The sequence below is a fragment of the Amyelois transitella genome, chromosome 14 (genome assembly GCF_032362555.1).
Source record: "Amyelois transitella isolate CPQ chromosome 14, ilAmyTran1.1, whole genome shotgun sequence".
NCBI classification, from domain to species: Eukaryota; Metazoa; Arthropoda; class Insecta; order Lepidoptera; family Pyralidae; genus Amyelois; species Amyelois transitella.
Genome location: NC_083517.1, coordinates 2,271,455 through 2,291,405, shown reverse-complemented (window position 1 = coordinate 2,291,405; position 19,951 = coordinate 2,271,455). Strand labels below are relative to the sequence as shown.

General features: G+C 35.0%; 1 protein-coding gene across 1 annotated transcript; it reads left to right on the top strand.

Annotated features, from left to right (window-relative positions):
• Positions 1-1,995: 1,995 nt before the first annotated feature.
• On the top strand, positions 1,996-19,500 carry LOC106130895 (nose resistant to fluoxetine protein 6). The gene is made up of 13 exons (XM_060947898.1): positions 1,996-2,253; positions 2,641-2,935; positions 4,213-4,389; positions 5,344-5,423; positions 7,437-7,630; positions 9,459-9,573; positions 10,372-10,586; positions 12,185-12,378; positions 15,737-15,875; positions 16,259-16,445; positions 17,072-17,214; positions 17,885-17,993; positions 19,227-19,500. Exons 1-13 carry the CDS (start codon positions 2,064-2,066, stop codon positions 19,316-19,318), a joined length of 2,130 nt encoding a protein of 709 aa, XP_060803881.1. The 5' UTR covers positions 1,996-2,063; the 3' UTR covers positions 19,319-19,500.
• Positions 19,501-19,951: the final 451 nt, after the last annotated feature.

The following is a 19,951-nucleotide window of genomic DNA, read 5'->3' as shown; positions in this document are numbered from 1 at the left end:
CCTATAGGTCTCTTCAAGACTGTCGGCTCTGTCTACCCCGCAAGGGATATAGACGTGACTATATGAATGAATGAATATTTGTGTTATTTTAAAAAAAAATCTATTCAGTGGAAAACCTATAAAGAGCTAACGAACACTATATATATATAAACTAATTTTTAGGATGAGACATACCCAAGTGACAAATTATGGTACTATAACAGATCGATGAGTGTTTTTGTACGTGCTACGAGTATAATTTTGTCTGAGAATAATTATTATACCCGATACCGCCGAGCTTGCATGAAGACAGTAATGAGTGTGGATGAAGCGAAGGAAGTATGCAGAGATCGTGGCAAGTGAAAAAAGGTTGTCTCTGCCTACCCCTCCGGGAAAGAGGCGTGATTTTATGTATGTATGTAATAATCAGAGATCAGAATAGGTAGATTGAATTGGGGTCAATGAACTGAAACGTAGGTATATATTAATATGGACATGCCTGGGATGAAGAATATATTAGTGGTAGATGTTTTCCCCCGACTTCGTTCACGTAAATTGTAGTCCTATGTTACCCGCGGACAAGTGTAAGTACTGAAATGGAATCCCGGAAAAGAGGCTTATCCATGTTATGCTTTCTATGGTAATTCATGATGTAAGTACATAAAATCAATCTACCAATTCCGATCTCTGGGAATAATTATTGCCTTTCAGTTCGATTAAATCCTCCAAGTTCTGTTAACACGTGCGCGTCTGTACAATATCAATTATGTTTTATCAATTGCGTCATTGTGTGGACTTTGTGGAATTAATACTACAATAGGTCAGCATATAGCCAGCGATAACCATAAATAAATCCTTGTCTGAGACATTGTCTGGCAAAAGGATTATTTAGGTTTTATCAATGGAAAATCTTGTTTTATTACATGTAAGATTGAAGCGCTTTGTTGCCGTGTAGTTCCCGGCACTTCGGAATAGGATCCATATCTTTCCTATGAATGTAGTTAAAGGCGACTGAGGGATACGCTAATAAACTTAAGATTCTTTATTTTAGGCGATGAGCTAGCAACCTGTCATTATTTGAAACTTAATTTAATTATTTAGCGATACAGCTTGGTCATATAGCTAACGTGGTCAATAGTTTTTTTTAAGACCGTTGACTACGCCTACCCCGCAAGGAATATAGACGTGACTTACGTACGTACGTACCTACGTGACGTGACGTGACGTATGCATGTAAGATTCAAGTCCGTTCTTATTTCTTAGATCAACTTCCACACGTCGAAGAAAATTTATTTTATTACAGTCATATAAATGTATGAAACGATGAATGATATACATAGGTATTTTGTTTTGAGATTCGAGTATTGCAAATGTCAAATTTATTAGTTTTGCCCTTTATTAACTTTTACAAACTGCGCGGGAAGAAAGCAGCTGTTATACACTACATTTTTTCTGAATTTATATGAATCTTAATTTCATTACTAAGTCATAATGCTGATCATAACCTATCAGTCTATATCCTCTGCGGGGTTGATAGAGCCAACAGTCTTGAAACGACTGAAAAGCCACATTCAGCTGACAAGTTGATGGAAATTTATTATTAATATGTCTTTATTACATAAAACTCCTTATTACATGCAGTAGAGTGTGGTTTCCTGTACTCAAAGAAAAATGATTAGGACCACTCCATCTCTTTCTCGTGGATGTCGTAAAAGGGGACTAAAGAATAGGATAATAAACTTGGGATTCTTCATTTAGGCGATACGCTAGCAACCCGTCACTATATGAATCTCAATTCTATCATTAAGCCAAACAACTGAACGTGGCCAATCAGTTTTTTCGAAACATTTGGCTCTGTCTACCACGCAAGGGATACAGACGTGATTATACATATGTATGTACGTAGATTACTATAAAAGCTAACCTTGCAATAAAAAAGGATACTTTTGCTAGTTATTTCTGATCGGATCAGATAAGATTAGATAAGCATTGATTTACAATGGGATCCTATTTTAGCTAAATTTCATATAAATTACAGCATTAATTCATTGCAATCGTGCTTTGTTACACTAAATTAAAACACAATGATTAAAAATATAGTGTTAATTGTATCTTGTATAATTTCTGTAGTAATCAATACTGCGAATGCGCGTATTGATTTTAGGAAGCCGAATACAGTTTTTGATCAAGATCTGTACGAAAACGTTTTAGATCCAGAACTCTGTGATCAACATATTAAATATTTAAGATCTGATTTACTGCTCAATCTCAGATGTAAGTATCACTGTCTTATATAAACTTTTTACTGATGCAGACAAATACATATGTATAATATTGATTATAAGGACAAATGACTTAGATCTCGGGACGTGTTAGTTTTATTATATAAAAATATAAAACTAATTAATATTAATTATATTATAATTACTAATATTATACATATATTATTTATATTAACGTGGCCAAAATTCAAACTAAGCCAGAATTATTTCTATATATTTTCTTTCATGTTTTACTTAGATTTATTTAAGTTAAATTTATAGTTTAAATATAAGTTATAATTTATTGAAAACATGATTTTAAATAAACCTGACTACATAACATGATATGTATAACACAACATATATTATATGTAACTTATAATAATAAATGTGAAAACAGTTTCAGATGCTGGAATAAGATTACCCAGAGGCATTTTGGTGGGTAATTCGGTTGATCTCGGTAATTATCACCAATGTCTTGCCATAGACGAAACAAGAAATGATTTGGAAATAAAAGGAAAGTATTGTATGATAAGAGTACCTTTAAATCAAAATTTTGAAGTCCCCGGAATCATTGGATCGACACAACTAAATTATGAAGATGATCTGATATCAAGAGAAATGGAAAAAATAAAGGGTGCATTTAATACCACTTGGCAAATTATCAACTCTTTGAATGGAGAATCTGATGAAACGTAAATATTTCTTATATTTTATTACTTACTAGCGACCCGCCCCGGCTTCGCACGGGTGCAAATTTATTATTTTACGATATCCTTTCTAAAGTGCCGGAAACCACACGGAGACTTGAAATATGCAGGTAACACTGACGCCTTATCGAAATTAAATCAATTTATTTCCGAAGTAGGATTCAGGGTAATCTTGGTGACGTTAAACGTTATAACCGCTTCCAAAGTCCAAATGTAGAATGTGGCGTTACAAACTTCACTGCAGCATTTTCAACGTCAATACAACGTCCATACAGCTGCGCATGGCCTTCAGTCTTATCAAGGCTGTTGGCTCTGTGTACCCCACAAGTGATATAGACGTGACTTTATTTATAAATAAATAAATATAAATATATACGGGACAAATTACACTGATTGAGTTAGCCTCGAAGTAAGTTCGAGACTTGTGTTACGAGATACTAACTCAACGATACTATATTTTATAATAAATACTTATATAGATAAACATCCAAGACCCAGGACAATCAGAGAAAGTTCTTTTCTCATCATGGCTTGACCGGGAGTCGAACCCGGGACCTCCGGTGTCACAGACAAGCGTACTACCGCTGAGCCACAGAAGCCGTCAAAATTTATGTATGAATGTTCAAGTCTTCGATGGGATTTCTATGTAAAGTCTTATCAAATTTCCCTAAAACAATGTTATCTATAGTCTATACACGAACCATTAATAGTCGAAATAGCAATATACATTATAATAGGTATAGGTATATTATGTATTTACTATTTATGTTTATGTGCCGTGTGGTTCCCGGCACCAATACAAAAAAGAATAGGACCACTCCTTCTCTTTCCCATGGATGTCGTAAAAGGCGACTAAGGGATATGCTTACAAACTTGGGATTCATTTTTAGGCAATGGGCTAGCAACCTGTCACTGTTTGAATCTCAATTCTATCATCAAGCCAAATAGCTGAACGTGGCCGATCAGTCTTTTCAAGACTGTTGGCTCTGTCTACCCCGCAAGGGATATAGACGTGACCATATGTATGTATGTTGGATCGATCATGGTTACACATCCAGTTGTCAAAATATACAGGTTTCCTCACGATTTTTTCACTCACCGGAAGAATATAAGTTAGTAAACAAACTAATGTACACACCAAAATAGTCATTGGTACATGACCAAGGTAGTATTGGAACCTGTGCCTTTATGAGCATCGCGCATTTTAACCAGACATCTTCTAGATTAATTATGATTTATAGGGTTTAATGGCTTGTTTTCAGACCGGCTACCTCAAGCCGAACATTTCGTCTAGCTGTTTGTATTCCCAGACCGTGTTCAGTAGAACAGGCCATGACATCTGCTTTGTTCAACCTCACGTCAATAGGGTTCCAGTTTGAGGAAGAATTCTGCCGCCTTCCTAATGACAAACCCTGGAGTCCTGCAGATTACGTTGCTGTGTAAGACATTTTTTTTTTATAACTTTGACAGAGAGTTGGCTACGATACATGTGGACGTTAGGAACGGGAAATTGCCGTCATATAAAACCTCGTGTGGAGAGGCTGGTGAACTGGGATAAGCTCTGCTTAGTTCAGATGCCAGTCTCTCACAGTCTCAAAAATTGTTTTACATAATCATGTACTTACTTTACTTTAAGTTTCAGTGTTGATTGTGAAGAAATAAAAGATATTTTTGAATGTGAATAAAAGGTTTCCGACTGTGTTTAAAAAACTACTTGACAGACTTCTATTTCTTAAGAGTCGGCTGCATAGCAAAATTTATTTTACAACATACGTTTTGCTCTCATTTCAAAAACAATATGTTGGATTCGATGAAATTTCGCTAAGGTATTAGATGTCATAACGTCTAGTCATATAATCGGTGTTCAACAATAAATTAATTAAAATAAAAGGATAAATTAAATAAATTTTCATTTTCACAGAAAGCGCTTTTTAAGTATATATGATAAGTATATATAAGTATATAGTGCCGTGTGGTTCCCGGCACCATTACAAAAAAGAATAAGACCACTCAATCTCTTTCCCACGGATGTCGTAAAAGGCGACTAGGGGATAGGCTTATAAACTTGAGATTCCTCTTTTAGGCGATGGGCTAGCAACCTGTCACTATTTGAATCTCAATTCTATCACTAAGCCAAACAGCTGAGAGTGGCCAATCAGTCTTTTCAAGACTGGTGGCTCTGTCTACCCCGCTAGACGTGATCATATGTATGTATGATAAATTCAAAATTCAAAAAATTCAAATTCAAATATAAATTCATCTCACAATCTCAGTGCCATCATAAATCATACAGCTGAACGTTTCCTTTCGATCTTTTCAAAACTGTTGGCTCTGTCTATCCCGCAAGAGATATAGACTGTGTGACTATATGTATATTTATTTTCTGTTTTCAGGGTGTTATTATCTTTTATAGGTCTTCTCACCCTTTTGAGCACATGTTACGATCTGAATCACACTTTTATTCAGAAGCAAGGTAAGATGTATTAACATTTTTATATAAAAATGCCAATTTTATGAGATTAAATTGAATGTATTTTCGAAAAAGAAAGAAATTTAAATTTAGTGTAGTAAATATATTGATTTCCCATACATTCGGATCTGTGCTAAAGCAATATCTTCCATGCAATGTAGATCAATCGCTTTAATAATTATCTTTGTTACTCAAAATCATCATTTGTGCAATCGTAAACTCTGATAACAGTAGAATACATTGCACAAATATATTTTTAGCCGTTTTTTGACGTGTCACAATGACTTTAAATTGATCAATGTAATGTTTTCAAGAATTGATTTAAAAACTCAACCGTGATTAGGCAAGTCTGCTGTTTCTGGTAATATCTTTTTGAACACAATTTTTAAGTTCGTGACTAATTAAAATCGGTTAAGTCGCCTTAGAAATATTCACAAAATTCAAATTATTAAAAAAATCAAGTACTACTCTGTCAAGAAAGTAGCAGGAAAAGATCAATAATACACAAACTGTTTGTTATTCATCCAAATTTATTTTATCACCTTCAAAATATGCTCCTTTAGAAACGATACACTTACGCCAACGAATAATCCAATCATCAAAACATTTTTTAAACGCCGTTTCCGGAATTGGGGTCAGTTCTCGCCGCGAATTCTCTTTTATGTCTTCTACCGATTGAAAACGGGTGCCACGAAGTGGTAATTTGAGTTTAGGAAAAAGAAAAAAGTCGGCTGGAGCCATATCTGGTGAATATGGTGGTTGCTCGATGGTATTTGTTGAGTGTTTGGTTAAAAATTCGTTCACAATGATGGCCTTGTGCGAAGGTGCATTATCATGGTGCAAAATCCAAGAATTTTCTTTCCACAAATCTGGCCTTTTTCGTCGGATTTGCTCTCTTAAACGCCGCATAACACTCAAATAATATTCCTTATTTACCGTTTGACCTTCCGGCAAGAATTCCGAGTGCACAACACCGCGATAGTCAAAGAAAACAGTCAACATGACTTTGACTTTTGAACGACTTTGGCGTGGTTTTTTCGGTTTCGGTTCAGTTGGAAGGCGCCACTCCGAAGCTTGTTGACTAGTTTGCATGTCAAACTCGTAAACCCACGTCTCGTCACCAGTAACAATGCGTTTCATGAATGTTGGGTCGGAATTGACTCGTTCTAGCATGTCCTCAGCGACTCTCATGCGATTGAGTTTTTGAAAAAAATTCAGGTCTTTTGGGACTAGCCGAGCGGCAACATGTTTCATACCCAAATTATTAGTTAAAATGGTACGGATCGACTCGTGAGATACAGAAAGTTCGGTGGCTATCTCTCTCAAAGTTGAATGAGGATTTTCAGTCACTATTTCCTTCACTTTTGCGATGTTAACTTCAGTTGCAGACGTTGATGGCCTACCAGAGCGAGGCAAATCTTCCATCACATCTCGACCGCTTTTGAACGCTTTGTACCACTCATAAGCACGAGTTTTTGATAAAATCGATTCACCGTAAGCCTTCTGTAACATTTTCAGTGACTCCGAACACGATATTCCATTGGCAATGCAAAATTTAAGACAAACTCTTTGTTCGATGTTTTTATCCATTATGAAATTAGCAATACACACTAGATATGATATAACTAAAAATAGCACTGTATTTAATGTAAACAACAGATGCAACTCAAACTCCGCGCCAAAATGGAAAACAGTTCTGCCAATCTAACAACAACAAAAAAAACAAAAATTTGAATTTGGAACCATAAATAAATAATCCATTCCCGATACTTTTCTGACTGAATGTATTCGCAAGATTCCAGTTCACGAATAGTCAGTTCTTAATAAAAAATAATACAAACATTGATTATTTAACATAAAGCAGCATAAAATAATATACAAATTTTTGTTTTCTTATTTTATTTAAACAGTGACAAAGGTAGGTTTATTATTTTACCCTTTTCAGATCAGAAAGGATTTTCATCACAAATTGTACCCACAACAGATAAATGAATAACCAATTATTTTTATTTTCAGATCCAAAAAATGCAAATACACTTTATAGATCATTCTCAATTTACACAAATGGTCAAAGACTCACAACGTTCTCGCCAAACCCGAATAGCTTACAATGTTTAGATGGAATCCGAACCCTGGCCATGCTTTGGGTAATCGTCGGGCACACGTTCATCACTGAAAATTTTGTCATCAACATGTTGGATGGCCTTCAGGTAAAAAAAAAATATTTATCTATGCTTTTTAATTTAGTGTTAGTCACGCAAAAGTAAATTCGAAACTTGTTTAGAACCGCAAAGATTAGGTAAATATCACCTATAAATATATTTATATACAAAATATCAAGACCTATTCTAAGTTACTCTCGCAACTCTCGTTACTCTCTAAAACAAATCTTTTCTCTTTATTATTTGTGTGGATTAGTGGAAAGTATTAATTTTTCAATAAAAATCAGACCAGGGTTCGAATTTTACCTCTACCAACCACACTATCACAGCGCTAAAGAGAACAATAAAATTAAACCTAAAAACGTGTACAAAACAAATACATACAAAAAATCTATTGTAAAAGTCACACGAAGACAAGACTTACAAACATGCGCATGATTTTTAGGCCAGTAGCTGTCAACTGTCACTCAGCCCTTATATGGCAAGCGCGACGCCGTTTTTATCACGCGAAAAACTATCGCCGTTCCGCTTTTTATGATGTCAAAAAACGGCTAGAAATATATTTAAATTTGTTCTGCTGTTATCAGAGCTTACGATTAATTACATTACAAATAATGATTTTGATTAACAAAGGGAACTATTAAAGTAATTGTTCTACATTGCATGGAAGAAATTGCTATGTGACGTGAAACAAGATGGCGATATATCGTCGCACAATTAAAACGGCTTCGCGTGTGCCATTCTTCGGGGTAGCGTTGCCAGGCGTCCGGATATAGCCGGACATAGTTAGGCTTATTGATCGCATGTCCGGCCAAAATAAACGGTTTCCGTCTTGTCCGGCTTTTGTTAGGCTTTTCACATTTCGCAAACAAGCGAGAGCCGCCGCCGCGCCGCCGAGCGTGGCCGAGCGCAGGCGACGAGAGTCGACTACCGATAATATAGGGTGTCCGGCTTTTTTAGCCAAATGTCCGGCCAAACTGGCTGGTCTGTCCGGCTATTAGGTTCGACGACCTGGCAACCCTACTTCGGGGGTTGAATCTCGATCCCATCATTACGTCATCCAACTGAACCTAGCTTTAAAGTCTGTCTACCTCATAAAGTTTAGAATATCATCTTGACTTGGTATATGTCTTGACTAGGGATGTGACATTGATGATAAAAAATCGATTTTTATATAATCGATTTATTTTTTAAGTATGAAAAATCGATTAACAAATAATCGATTTTTCTTAAGAAAATAATCGATTTTATTATATTGATAGATTTTTTCCTAATTTTTCAATTTATGTCAAAATAAACGCCATTTACATTATATTAATAGATTTATGCATTAAAAATAAACAACAGAAACAGAAAGTTCTTATAAAATCAACACAAATTAAAGTTTTTAACAATCAAGTTTGAAAAATGAAGTTTCAGCAACGAATAATGAATAAAATATCAACCGAATGTCGGTAAAATACTGTTCATCGACTAAATCCATCTAGAGAATGTTTGATTAAATTAATCATCTAAACTGTTTTAAGAGCACAGAAGGAATGCACAGATGGCGTTGATGTAATATTATGGAGCTATGATAGTATTCTTTGGCAGTTCGCGTTCCGGGCTCCAAGCCAGAAGACAAAAACGTAATGTTGGAGTGCATTTATTGTATGATTATAAAAATCGATTTTTAATCGATTATTAATTAAAAAAAAATCATGTATAAAAATCGATTTTTCTTTTAAAAGAATCGATTTTTAATCGATTTTTTCCATAATCGATTTTTTTTTCACATTCCTAGTCTTGACTTGGTATACCAAGTTAAGATGATATTCTAACCTTTATTAGGAATGATTAAACAATATGTTTCTGAGAAAACGTTTCACATTTGCAGTGGTTGACGTCAGCCAACGCCCTCTGGATCACGGTAGCGCCATATACCGTGGATACATTCTTCATGATCACTGGACTTCTCCTTGTTTATACTACTGTTGGAAAACTCACAGGAGGTAAGGAAAACCATCTGAACTAATACTATAATTGACAATGTGTGTATTTTATCTTTCTTCTCTTTTAGATACATGATAAAAGAGCACATAGCAAGTTAGGAATATTGAAAAGTACCTATTAGTGACACCGGAGGTCCCGGGTTCGAAACCCGGCCAGAGCATAATGAAAAAAAATACTTTCTCTGATTAAGTCTTGAATCTATACTTTGATAATTTAATATAGTATTGTTGTATTGTTGTTGTGTGTATTGTACGAGTTTATATGCAGCAAGCGAAAGTTAGTACCTATTTATTTTAATAATCCGGCCCTGGTTTATTTGAAAACTGGCCAAAGATGTAGAATTGTTGATTTACACATCACATCTTTAGAATAAAGATTTCATAGGAATTTCATATCATCATCATCTTAAATTACTGACAATCGGTTATTGCACATAATATGCTCCTTGACGGCTGCATTTCATACTTTTCATTACTATCAACACATTTTAAGTAAAGTAGGAGTGTGCTTCAACTTGGTAACGACCAACATTATTTATCATACATACATAAATATAATCAGGTATATATCCCTTGCGGGTTAGACAGAGCCAACAGTCCTAAAAATACTGATAGAATTGAAATTCAAATAGTGACAAGAGTGACAAGTGCCTAAAAGAAAAATCCCAAGATTATAAGCCTATCCCTTAATTGCGTTTTACGACATCCATTGGAATGAGATGATATGGTACTATAATTTTTTATTGGTGCCGGGAACCACACGGCACGACATTGTTAACCAATTCTCCTTTTTTTCAGGTAAACTGCTAAAGAACCTGCATTTGTTTTACCTGAACCGTCTGCTCCGACTTTTTCCTCTTCTGGGGCTAACCGTTCTCCTGCAGGCGTCTTTATTGAACATAATCTTTGATGGGCCGTACTGGACCAATGTGGCCAACCACGTAAGACGGTGCAGAGACCATTGGTGGGCCACGTTGTTACATGTACAGAATTACGCTGCGCCAACGACCATGGTTGGTATAGATTTATATTATCTACATTAATATTAAGAAGAGTTTGTTTGTTTGTTTGAACGCGTGTATCTCAGGAACTACTGGTTCGAATTGAAAAATTCTTTTTGTGTTGAATAGACCATTTATCGAGGAAGGCTTTAGGTTATATAACATCACGCTGCAACTATTAGGGAGCGAAGAAATAATGGAGAATGTAAAAAAATCGGGGAAAATTATTCGTCCTTAAAGGGTTTACTGATGCCCAAAATAACTATTCCACGCGGGCACAGCTAGTTATTTGTAAATTGAATAAACTTATTTAATTAGCCGCCTTGCCGCATAACAGTCAAAGATGAACGCATGCTAAAAATTGCACGTTTATGCTGTTAACCTTTGAAGAGATCTATTCAATGGAACCAACTCCTGATTTTGATATTGACTGTCACGAATGAAGACTTATCCAAAATTGCATGGTCATGCAGTCTATCGTTGATAAAAGCTGTTCCTGATTATTGAATCAAGTAATGCTTATAATATTGATGCATTATCAACAGCACTGCAATTTCAAAATACGCTGGGAAAGTCCATTTTAAGAATTCTTAATTATTTTAAAATACTATGAATAAAAAAAATGGAACAACTTTTATTAGGACATCATGTCTAAGCCATATTTATGGTAGCTGCCAAATAAATAAGGTTCATAATGCAAACAGAATACCCAATTGTGACGTCACGCTTAAGTAGGTAGCGTTTTGTAAAAGCCGTTTTGGACTCGCCCAAATATTGTGTTATGCACTTCGTTATATCTCAGTCAGTTTTTTGTTTATTATTGCGATTATTTCACCAATGTTTTAATTGTTGTGAAATCAAATTAATAAACAAATTAGGTACTAATAAATTGGCATGACGGAAAAAATTTGTCGTCATGCCAATTATCATGATATGTATATATTTCAAATATCCTCCAACTCCTCCGATAGATAAAAGGCTGATAGCTCTTAAAAATGTATGTATAGATTTAAGATTAGCTTTTTTAATGTACTGAAAAAATTCCGTTGCAAAATAAATACTAATAATATACTATTACAGTGTACGTTCCAAAATTTAACCTTAGATTTCAGTTTAAGAAAACCCAAGGTTTATTTCCTATTCACTGGGTAATTCGGTAAAAATAGATATCACTTATATATCTTTATATTCTTTTACCTGCTCCCGTATAGCATGACACGCGGAACGCCGTTTTTATCGCGCGTAAACTATCGCTGTCCCGTTTCACGTCAAAATAAAAAGCGAAACAACGACAATTATTCGCACGAGGACGATAAAAACAGCGTCGCGCGTTCCTTGCCACCTACGCCTGTAGTTCTGAATTGCGTAAATCATGGTTTTACGTGAAGCGACTCCCATCTGACCTCAGCATCCATCGCAAGTTAACCTTATCCGTATTGGATCCCGAAAGTACAGATTCTTCCCATGCCTTAAGAAAATCTGTTAACCCTTTAACTAAATTAAGTTCATAACTCAGGTAATAGTGATAAATGAGTGCTTTTTGCGGACTGACCGTTAGGAAGTTAAGTTTACCTAACGCGAGTATAAAATGAGTTAATTTGTATTTTCAGTGTATATCTCACTCCTGGTACGTGGCTATAGACGTCCACCTCCACATCGTGTCTCCACTGGTCCTGTTCTGGGTTCTCAGCAAAAGCAGGAAGACAGCGTGGATAGCTCTCGTTGCTTCTTTAGCTATTATTTATGGAACGACAACATATTATAATGCGTATAAAGAATTTCCAGGGTATAACGTTGCTACAAGGTTAGTAGCAGTTATAGCACAAAATAAATATTATCTTCTTCCCCCTGGCTTTAGTCCCGGCTGCATCCTCGCCACTCTGGAGAGGAGCCCGGGGTATGCCTTTGACCATAGATCCTGGATTGGGTGTATCAGGTTTTTACACGAAGCGACTCCCATCTGACCTCCGCAACGTTTGCAGGTAAACCTAACCCGTATTGGATCGATCATGGTTACACACCCAGTTGCTTGTATATGCATGTTTCCTCACGATGTTTCCTCTCACCGTAACACACACCCGCACAAAATAATTATTATACTTCATAGCAATAGTAACTTTCATATTGTGGCAACTGGATTTGTTACCGTGAGCCAAAATGGGCACCCCTCAATCGTGCTAATGGACAGATCTCAGTGAAGAAGAAACAGGGATAATACAAGAAGGATGAAGGAACGTCCTGGCCAAAGGTTCGGTCAAGGGTACTCTAAACTGACGAGCAATGCAGAGAGTTATGAATGTGGATGGACCAAAAAAAGTGTACAGGGATCGTGGCAAATTCAAGATGTACGAAAGAGCATAGATCGATAAACTGTTTATTGTATCATAAGAATAAAACATACAATACAGCACAAAAAAGACAGAGATGGTACAGAGACGGACTTATCGCTAATGCAATCTCTTATTGTAAACCTTTGGGTGGAACGAAACCAAACAGAAGATTGGCGTTGACGCCGAGAAAAATAAATAAATGCTCAAACTTATTATAATACAAATACATAATAATTACATATCGAGGGGTGAAAGGCTATTTGGTTTAAGCGACATCTAGGCTGATATTGAGTTATATACATATTCGGAATCAGCTAATTTTTCTCCGTCGGTTGATGCAGGATTCATTAAAAACAGAAGACTTTTTTGGCGTTTGATACAATACTATTTTTAGGAGGTTACCAAAATAGCAATGTCTCATCCGACATACATTTTGCATTTTTTTTTTAGTTATGTGGTTGAACCATACTATGATTAAAAGAACCGAGACATAAACCAATTAACCTTTCTCAGATAAATAATTCAATAACAGTTAAACCTTTTTTCAATCATTTTGACTTTCATCAATTATATGGTGTAATGTCGCTTAAACCACTTGTCCGTCACCGAAATACGACATGGAATGTCGCTTTAGCTCTTTCAGCGGCATCTACTTTTCACACGTGGTGCTACTTAAACCAAAAAATCGTCTTATTATTTTTTAAATGTATGTCGCTTAATACGGACAATAAAATGAAGTGATGTAATGTGAATCATTTTTACAGTGTTAATATAAATACGAATCGGTTTTTCACTCAATACATGTTAGTATGAAACATTGATTCAGCAATTCGAAAAAGGATACGTCTGCCGTAATTGGTGATAGCGACGCGACCGAATCTATAGTAACAACATTAGGACGTACCTCTTATCATGAACAAGTCACTGATTTCAGTATGCTTCTCCCTGGCCATGCGGAGATGCCAGTAGACAGCTTTATCTACAATCGAGCAATCCGTAAGAAACATTACTGGACCCCTTCGCAATGGGCTACAATAAGCCAGCTAGCGAGAAAAGAACCGGCACCTTATATTGTGGAAAACCTGACACGAGTGCTATGTCTGAAAAGTATTTCAAGGGTAACCTTATTGGTAAAATAAGCAAAATCCACACAGCAACATTTCAGAAATCTCACCTGAATCAGATGAAAGTAAAATTTCCAATGGAAGATAATGCTTCGGAAGAAGTAATACAAATTATTGCGAAACCTAAAGTTGTCAGTCGTAGATATAATTCCAGTTTACCGATTACCAAAGCCAAATACTTGGATCTAAAGAAATTGTGAGACACTGGGGTTATACCCAAGATATTTCATAAGGAATTCTTAAACCTGCCATTCCAAGGATGTTCTACTGGATACGGACATAGAGGATACAGTTGAAGAAATAAGTAAATGCGTGATTTTTTATTGTATTGTAATTATTATCAAGCAATGCCTGTGTCTATACTAATATTATAAAGCAGAAGAGTTTGTTTGTTTATTTGTTTGAACGCGCTAATCTCAGGAATTACTAATTCGAATTGAAAAATTATTTTTGTGTTGAATAGACCATTTATCGAGGAAGGCTTTAGGCTATATAACATCACACTGCTACTATAAGGAGCAAAGAAATAATGAAATTTGTGAAAAAAACGAGGAAAATTATTCCTTCTTTTCATTAGGGCTTCAATCATGCCCAAAATAACTATTCCAAGCGGACGAAGTCGCAGGCACAGCTAGTAATTAATACAATAACAAAAAAATATAAATTCTACAAAAAAAAAACTTTATTGAATATAATTTTTTTGTCAATAAAACTTTATTTGTTGATTAGAATGATTAGTTTGAGTTTTTATTAAAAAAAATAGATTATGATTTTGGAGACTTTAGAACTTTTTTTAGTTGTTTTAGTAGGTAAGGTTTATGGAAGACCAATCTCACGTAAGACCGAATAAATAACTAATTATAGTTGATATTCCTACTTTGAGATTGACTTTACATGACGGCTACACAAAACATATCGTCGTTGTTTAAGACTAAAAAGTGAATAAATATCATTGTTCCCACATAGAGACTGTTGTACTTTGTTATTATTCTAAGTAAATACTTTAAATAATATTGTGTTGTGTGTATTTTTTATTTATTCAACGTAAGCATCTGAAATGTACATTGATTGAAATTCATGCGGGTTGTTTCAATAGCCATTGAAAGTATTAGACTTAAAAAAATGTAACATCAAACATTATATTTTCATTATTATATGGCACATAAGTTAATTAGATGGTCAGTCATTTTGAACTTGATTGGCACTTAAGATAAATGGCTGGGTACTATTAATTTTGGGCTATATCACTTCATGCTTTTTGGCTCACTCTGAAAATTAACTGCATAGTCACTTAAATCTTTCTTCCATACTCTGAAAAATAAGAGCTTAGGGCCATTTGTATTAAGCGACATTTATCTTTGCGATTAAAGGTCCGTTTTATTTGGTAATAGCATCAATAACTCAATTGATTTAATTGAATTTCAATTAAGTTTACCCCATTAAAATAGCTCAAGAAGATTTTTTGTTATGAATTTTTTCCCTAAAATTGGAACTTTAAATAGGTCTCCTGTAAAGTTGCAAAAATGTCGCTTAAACCAAATAGCCTTTCACCCCTCGATATGTATACTAGATGTATGTAGAAAGATAATGAGACTTAACGAGATTTTTGAAACTATCAATAGTCAGAGAGCATTCCATAAGGTGTGGTTAAAGATTTTAAGTATATATTTTTAAGGCACATTTTATTAAAATACTTATAATCTTTCAGCTACCCTTCACACAAGTTACAAGACTACATGGCCAACTTCTATTTCAATTCTTTCACACGAGCCGCTCCGTTTTTCGTCGGTATGATATTCGGAAACATACTTTCAATATGGAAAGAGCAAAAACCAAAACTACATATTGTGAGTATAATTTACTTCACAAGTATGCATCTCGGTGGAAACTTTATGATGATGATAAACAAATATTCATGCACCGTAAGGTTTTCGTACTTTATTTTCTTAATTTCTTTCTAAAATTAAAATTTAAGAGGAAAATAATAATACAAAAGTCTTGTCTGTTGTTTACGCCTTTACTATAAAAGCTACAGCTGGATATATTCTTATGATTTCCAATGGATGTAGATCCTACCCTATCGTACATACAACAGCATGTATTGTAATTTTATTTACGTTTTCATAAAATTTTTCATAGATGGAACATCATCTTTAATTAAATTTTCCCCCGTTATCATTGGCATATAAATTTCTCAATACCTAATTCAAACCATCTTTTCCTTTTTAAGGCTTTAGTCTTGCTTCTCTGGGCTTGCACATTCACCCTGTTTGGTCTCATCACGTACTCGGTATACCAAATCAAGCAGTCGACATGGGATAATTTGGTTTTGGATGTCATCAAGAACTCTTACGGCAGATCTGCGTGGGCTGTAGCATTGGGATGGATCATTCTAGCATGTGTGCATGGTTATGCAGGTAATTATACAAAAACAATCTACTTTAATGTCTATTTGGTTGCTGGAAACTTTTACGTACAATTAATTGTCTTTTACAAAGCTTATAAAATGTGTGGTTCCCGGCACTAATACAAAAAAAGAATAGGACCACACCATCTCTTTCCAATGGATGTCGTAAAAGGCGACTAAGGTATAGGCTTACAAACTTGGGATTATTTTTTAGGCGATGGGCTAGCAACCTGTCACTATTTGAATCTCAATTCTGTCATTAAGAAAAATAGCTGAACGTGGCCATTCAGTATTTTCAAGACTGTTGGCTCTGTCTGCCCCGCAAGGGATATAGACGTGACCATATGTATGTATGTATATGTATAAAATCAAAAAAGATTCGGGAGCGGACAACTATAGGTATTCTTTTTTGTCACTAAAAATAATAGAGAGTTAGCCATTTACAACTATATATATTATATCTTATATATTATGTGTAAAAAACCGTTGAAACTAATTTCTCCAATATTGTGCTCACTTCGTCTTGACACCCCTTAATACTTTTTCTTTGAGAAATGTTTTCAATTTGATCACCAATGTTACTTCTTAAATTTTGCTTTTATTTATTTTATGTTTCTCCTATCAAATTGTTTGCAGGTCCAATCAATTGGTTTTTGAGTTTAGACGTGTGGAAGCTGCCGGCTCGTCTGTCTTACGCGATGTTTCTACTTCACTACCCATTCCAGTTCACCATCAATTCTACTCTAGTAGCACCCGTGTTTTTCTCAGTTCCCGCTTATGTAAGTGACAGACGCTTTGTTTTTTTTTTTAAAGAATAGTCAATTATCAAATGCCTAAGCGTATATAACGATGTATTTCGTAAAAGGCAACTAAGGGCTAATAAACTTGAGATACTTCTTGAAGGCTATGGGCTAGCAACCTGTCATTATTTGAATCTCAATTACATTAACAAGCCGTACATTTGCACGTGGCCTTTAAGTCTTTCAAGACTGTTGGCTCTGTCTTCCCCGCAAGGGATATAGACGTGACTATATGTATGTATATAATCAAAAGATTTTTGCGTGCGTGCACATAACTCTGTGGATTGTGAATTCGCGCATCAAGACATAGGTTCTAATCTTAGCTCGACAATGTACCGATATCTCTTTTCTGGTTTGTACATTAGTTTGATTGCGTACCGATACTGTCATGGCGCAGGAAAACGTCGTGAGGAAATTAGCATATTCAGACAACTGAAAGTATAACCGTGATGGTTTAGATTCCCCTGCAAAGGGAATGAAATGTTGCAGTGTAGTTTGTTCCGCCGCTTCTTCTACACATGCGCTTTGGAAGCGGTAGTAGTTATGATTAGATTTAAGTGATGTGATGATGATGTCAATAAGTGATACCTTGTATCCAATTTTGAAAATAAATCTATTCTATTATATTCTATTAATTTCTTTATTTCAGGCCTTCAAATCATTAGCGTACATAGCGTTCACATTCATTGTGTCGTTCGTTGCCTGCCTGCTGATAGATGCCCCGTTTTCTGTGCTATTCAAGTTGATGTTAGGTGATGGTACGTATAATCCCAACTCATATTATACCCGTGTGGTTCCCTATCACTCTATCTCTTTCCTATGGATGTCGTAAAAAGCGACTAAGGGATAGGCTTACAAACTTGGCATTATTTTTTTAGGCGATGGGCTAGCAACCTGTCACTATTTGAATCTCAATTCTATCATTAAGCCAAATAGCTGAATGTGGCCATTTAGTCTTCAAGACTGTTGGCTCTGTCTACCCCGCATGGGATATGGACGTGACTATATGTATGTATGTATATATGTAAAGCAATGAGCTATATATGGACTGACACGTCAAACTTGTAACAATCCTTTTTGGTCGGAGGTAAAAATGTAACAACTACTCACCACACGTATCTACAAAATATCCCAATTCATGAAAAAGTATCGCAGACGTTGAAAAATAAATTGAAAGATATTTATAAATGTTCGGTGCAAAACACGATAGTCGATACACAGGAATTTTGTACGAAATCGTCCAGTATTTTAAGTGAAGCACGTATTCAATCGGACGTTTGGAGAGCTGGCGCTTAGGGGTCAATCTTTATAGTACGAGATAAACGAGTGATAGAAAAAATATAAGTTATATTTATAAAAGACGCAATTATCCTAATTATTGTATATGCTTCCTTGCTCATAAATAACATAACATAACAGGAAATTTATAACACATATTGTACATGCCTTAAAATAATTAAGGAAAATCATGTATAATTCTTTTTTTAGGCGATGGGCTAGCGACCTGTCACTATTTATATCTCAATTCTATCATTAAGCCAAATAGCTGAACGTGGCCATTCAGTCTTTTCAAGACTGTTGGCTCTGTCTACCCCGCAAGGGATATAGACGTGACCATATGTATGTATGCATATCATAATTGCGAAAGTAAGTTTGTTTGTTTGTTAATGGTAAGTATAATTCCAACTAAAAAGCAAAAGTAAAAACTTAATGCAAAAATAAGTTTATTTATGTGTTACCTCTTCACGAGTTATCTACTGAATTAATCTTTTTGAAATATCACGTATATATAATTAGGAGTCCGGAAAAGGACATAGTACCTTTCGTCTCGCCAAAAACTATATTTCCGTGGGATTTGCGAAAATCTCTTATTCTTTTGTAGACGGCGCTAAATTCGTCGCATTCAAGACTGTCAGTCTTAGATTTATTTTTTCAGAACATAAATTTTCTTTTTCACAACATGTCTTTTAATTTATTTATTTTTATTTCAGGCATCAAGAAACAAAAACCGGTTATTGAACATCCTGAAAAAAATGGTACAGCAAGGATAGATGATAAAATTAACACAAAAAATGATAGTTGATAATTTGATACATAGATACGTAGGTAGATCACGCCTCCTTTCCGGAGGGGTAGGCAGAGAGTATATCTATCCACTTGGCACGATCCCTGCATACTTCTTCTGCTATCAAAATCGATAATTTATAAAGTGTCTTGATAATTTGATATTGCTTTTGAATTACATTAACGTGATATAATTATCTATGGTCTGTGTATTGTACACATTATTCAGAAATGATTAATAATAATTATATTATTTAAGTAAGAATAAATTATGATTTTTTTATATAATAAATCCGCCTTTACTCCAAACTGTGTTAGTTATTTTTTCACTATAAAAAATTTTTCCTGTTTGTCTGCGGTTTTCATACAAAGGTGCGTTAGAGTTGCTAGACTAATTATAAGATCAAGAATTTTTATTGCATAAATATTTATACCTACAACATGTCTGAATGAACCCTATGTCCTTCTCGGTACTTTTCACAACCTCCACGCGTTATGTAAGCATTTTTTTTATGAATGCAAAATTTCCTGGGGATCGGTTCAGTCAGTTTGTCAGGTTTTGAGGTGAAAGACGGCGAACAAACACACTTTCACATTTACAATTTTATCAATAATCTCCGATAAACATAGTCATGGGTGTTTCGAATGGGTG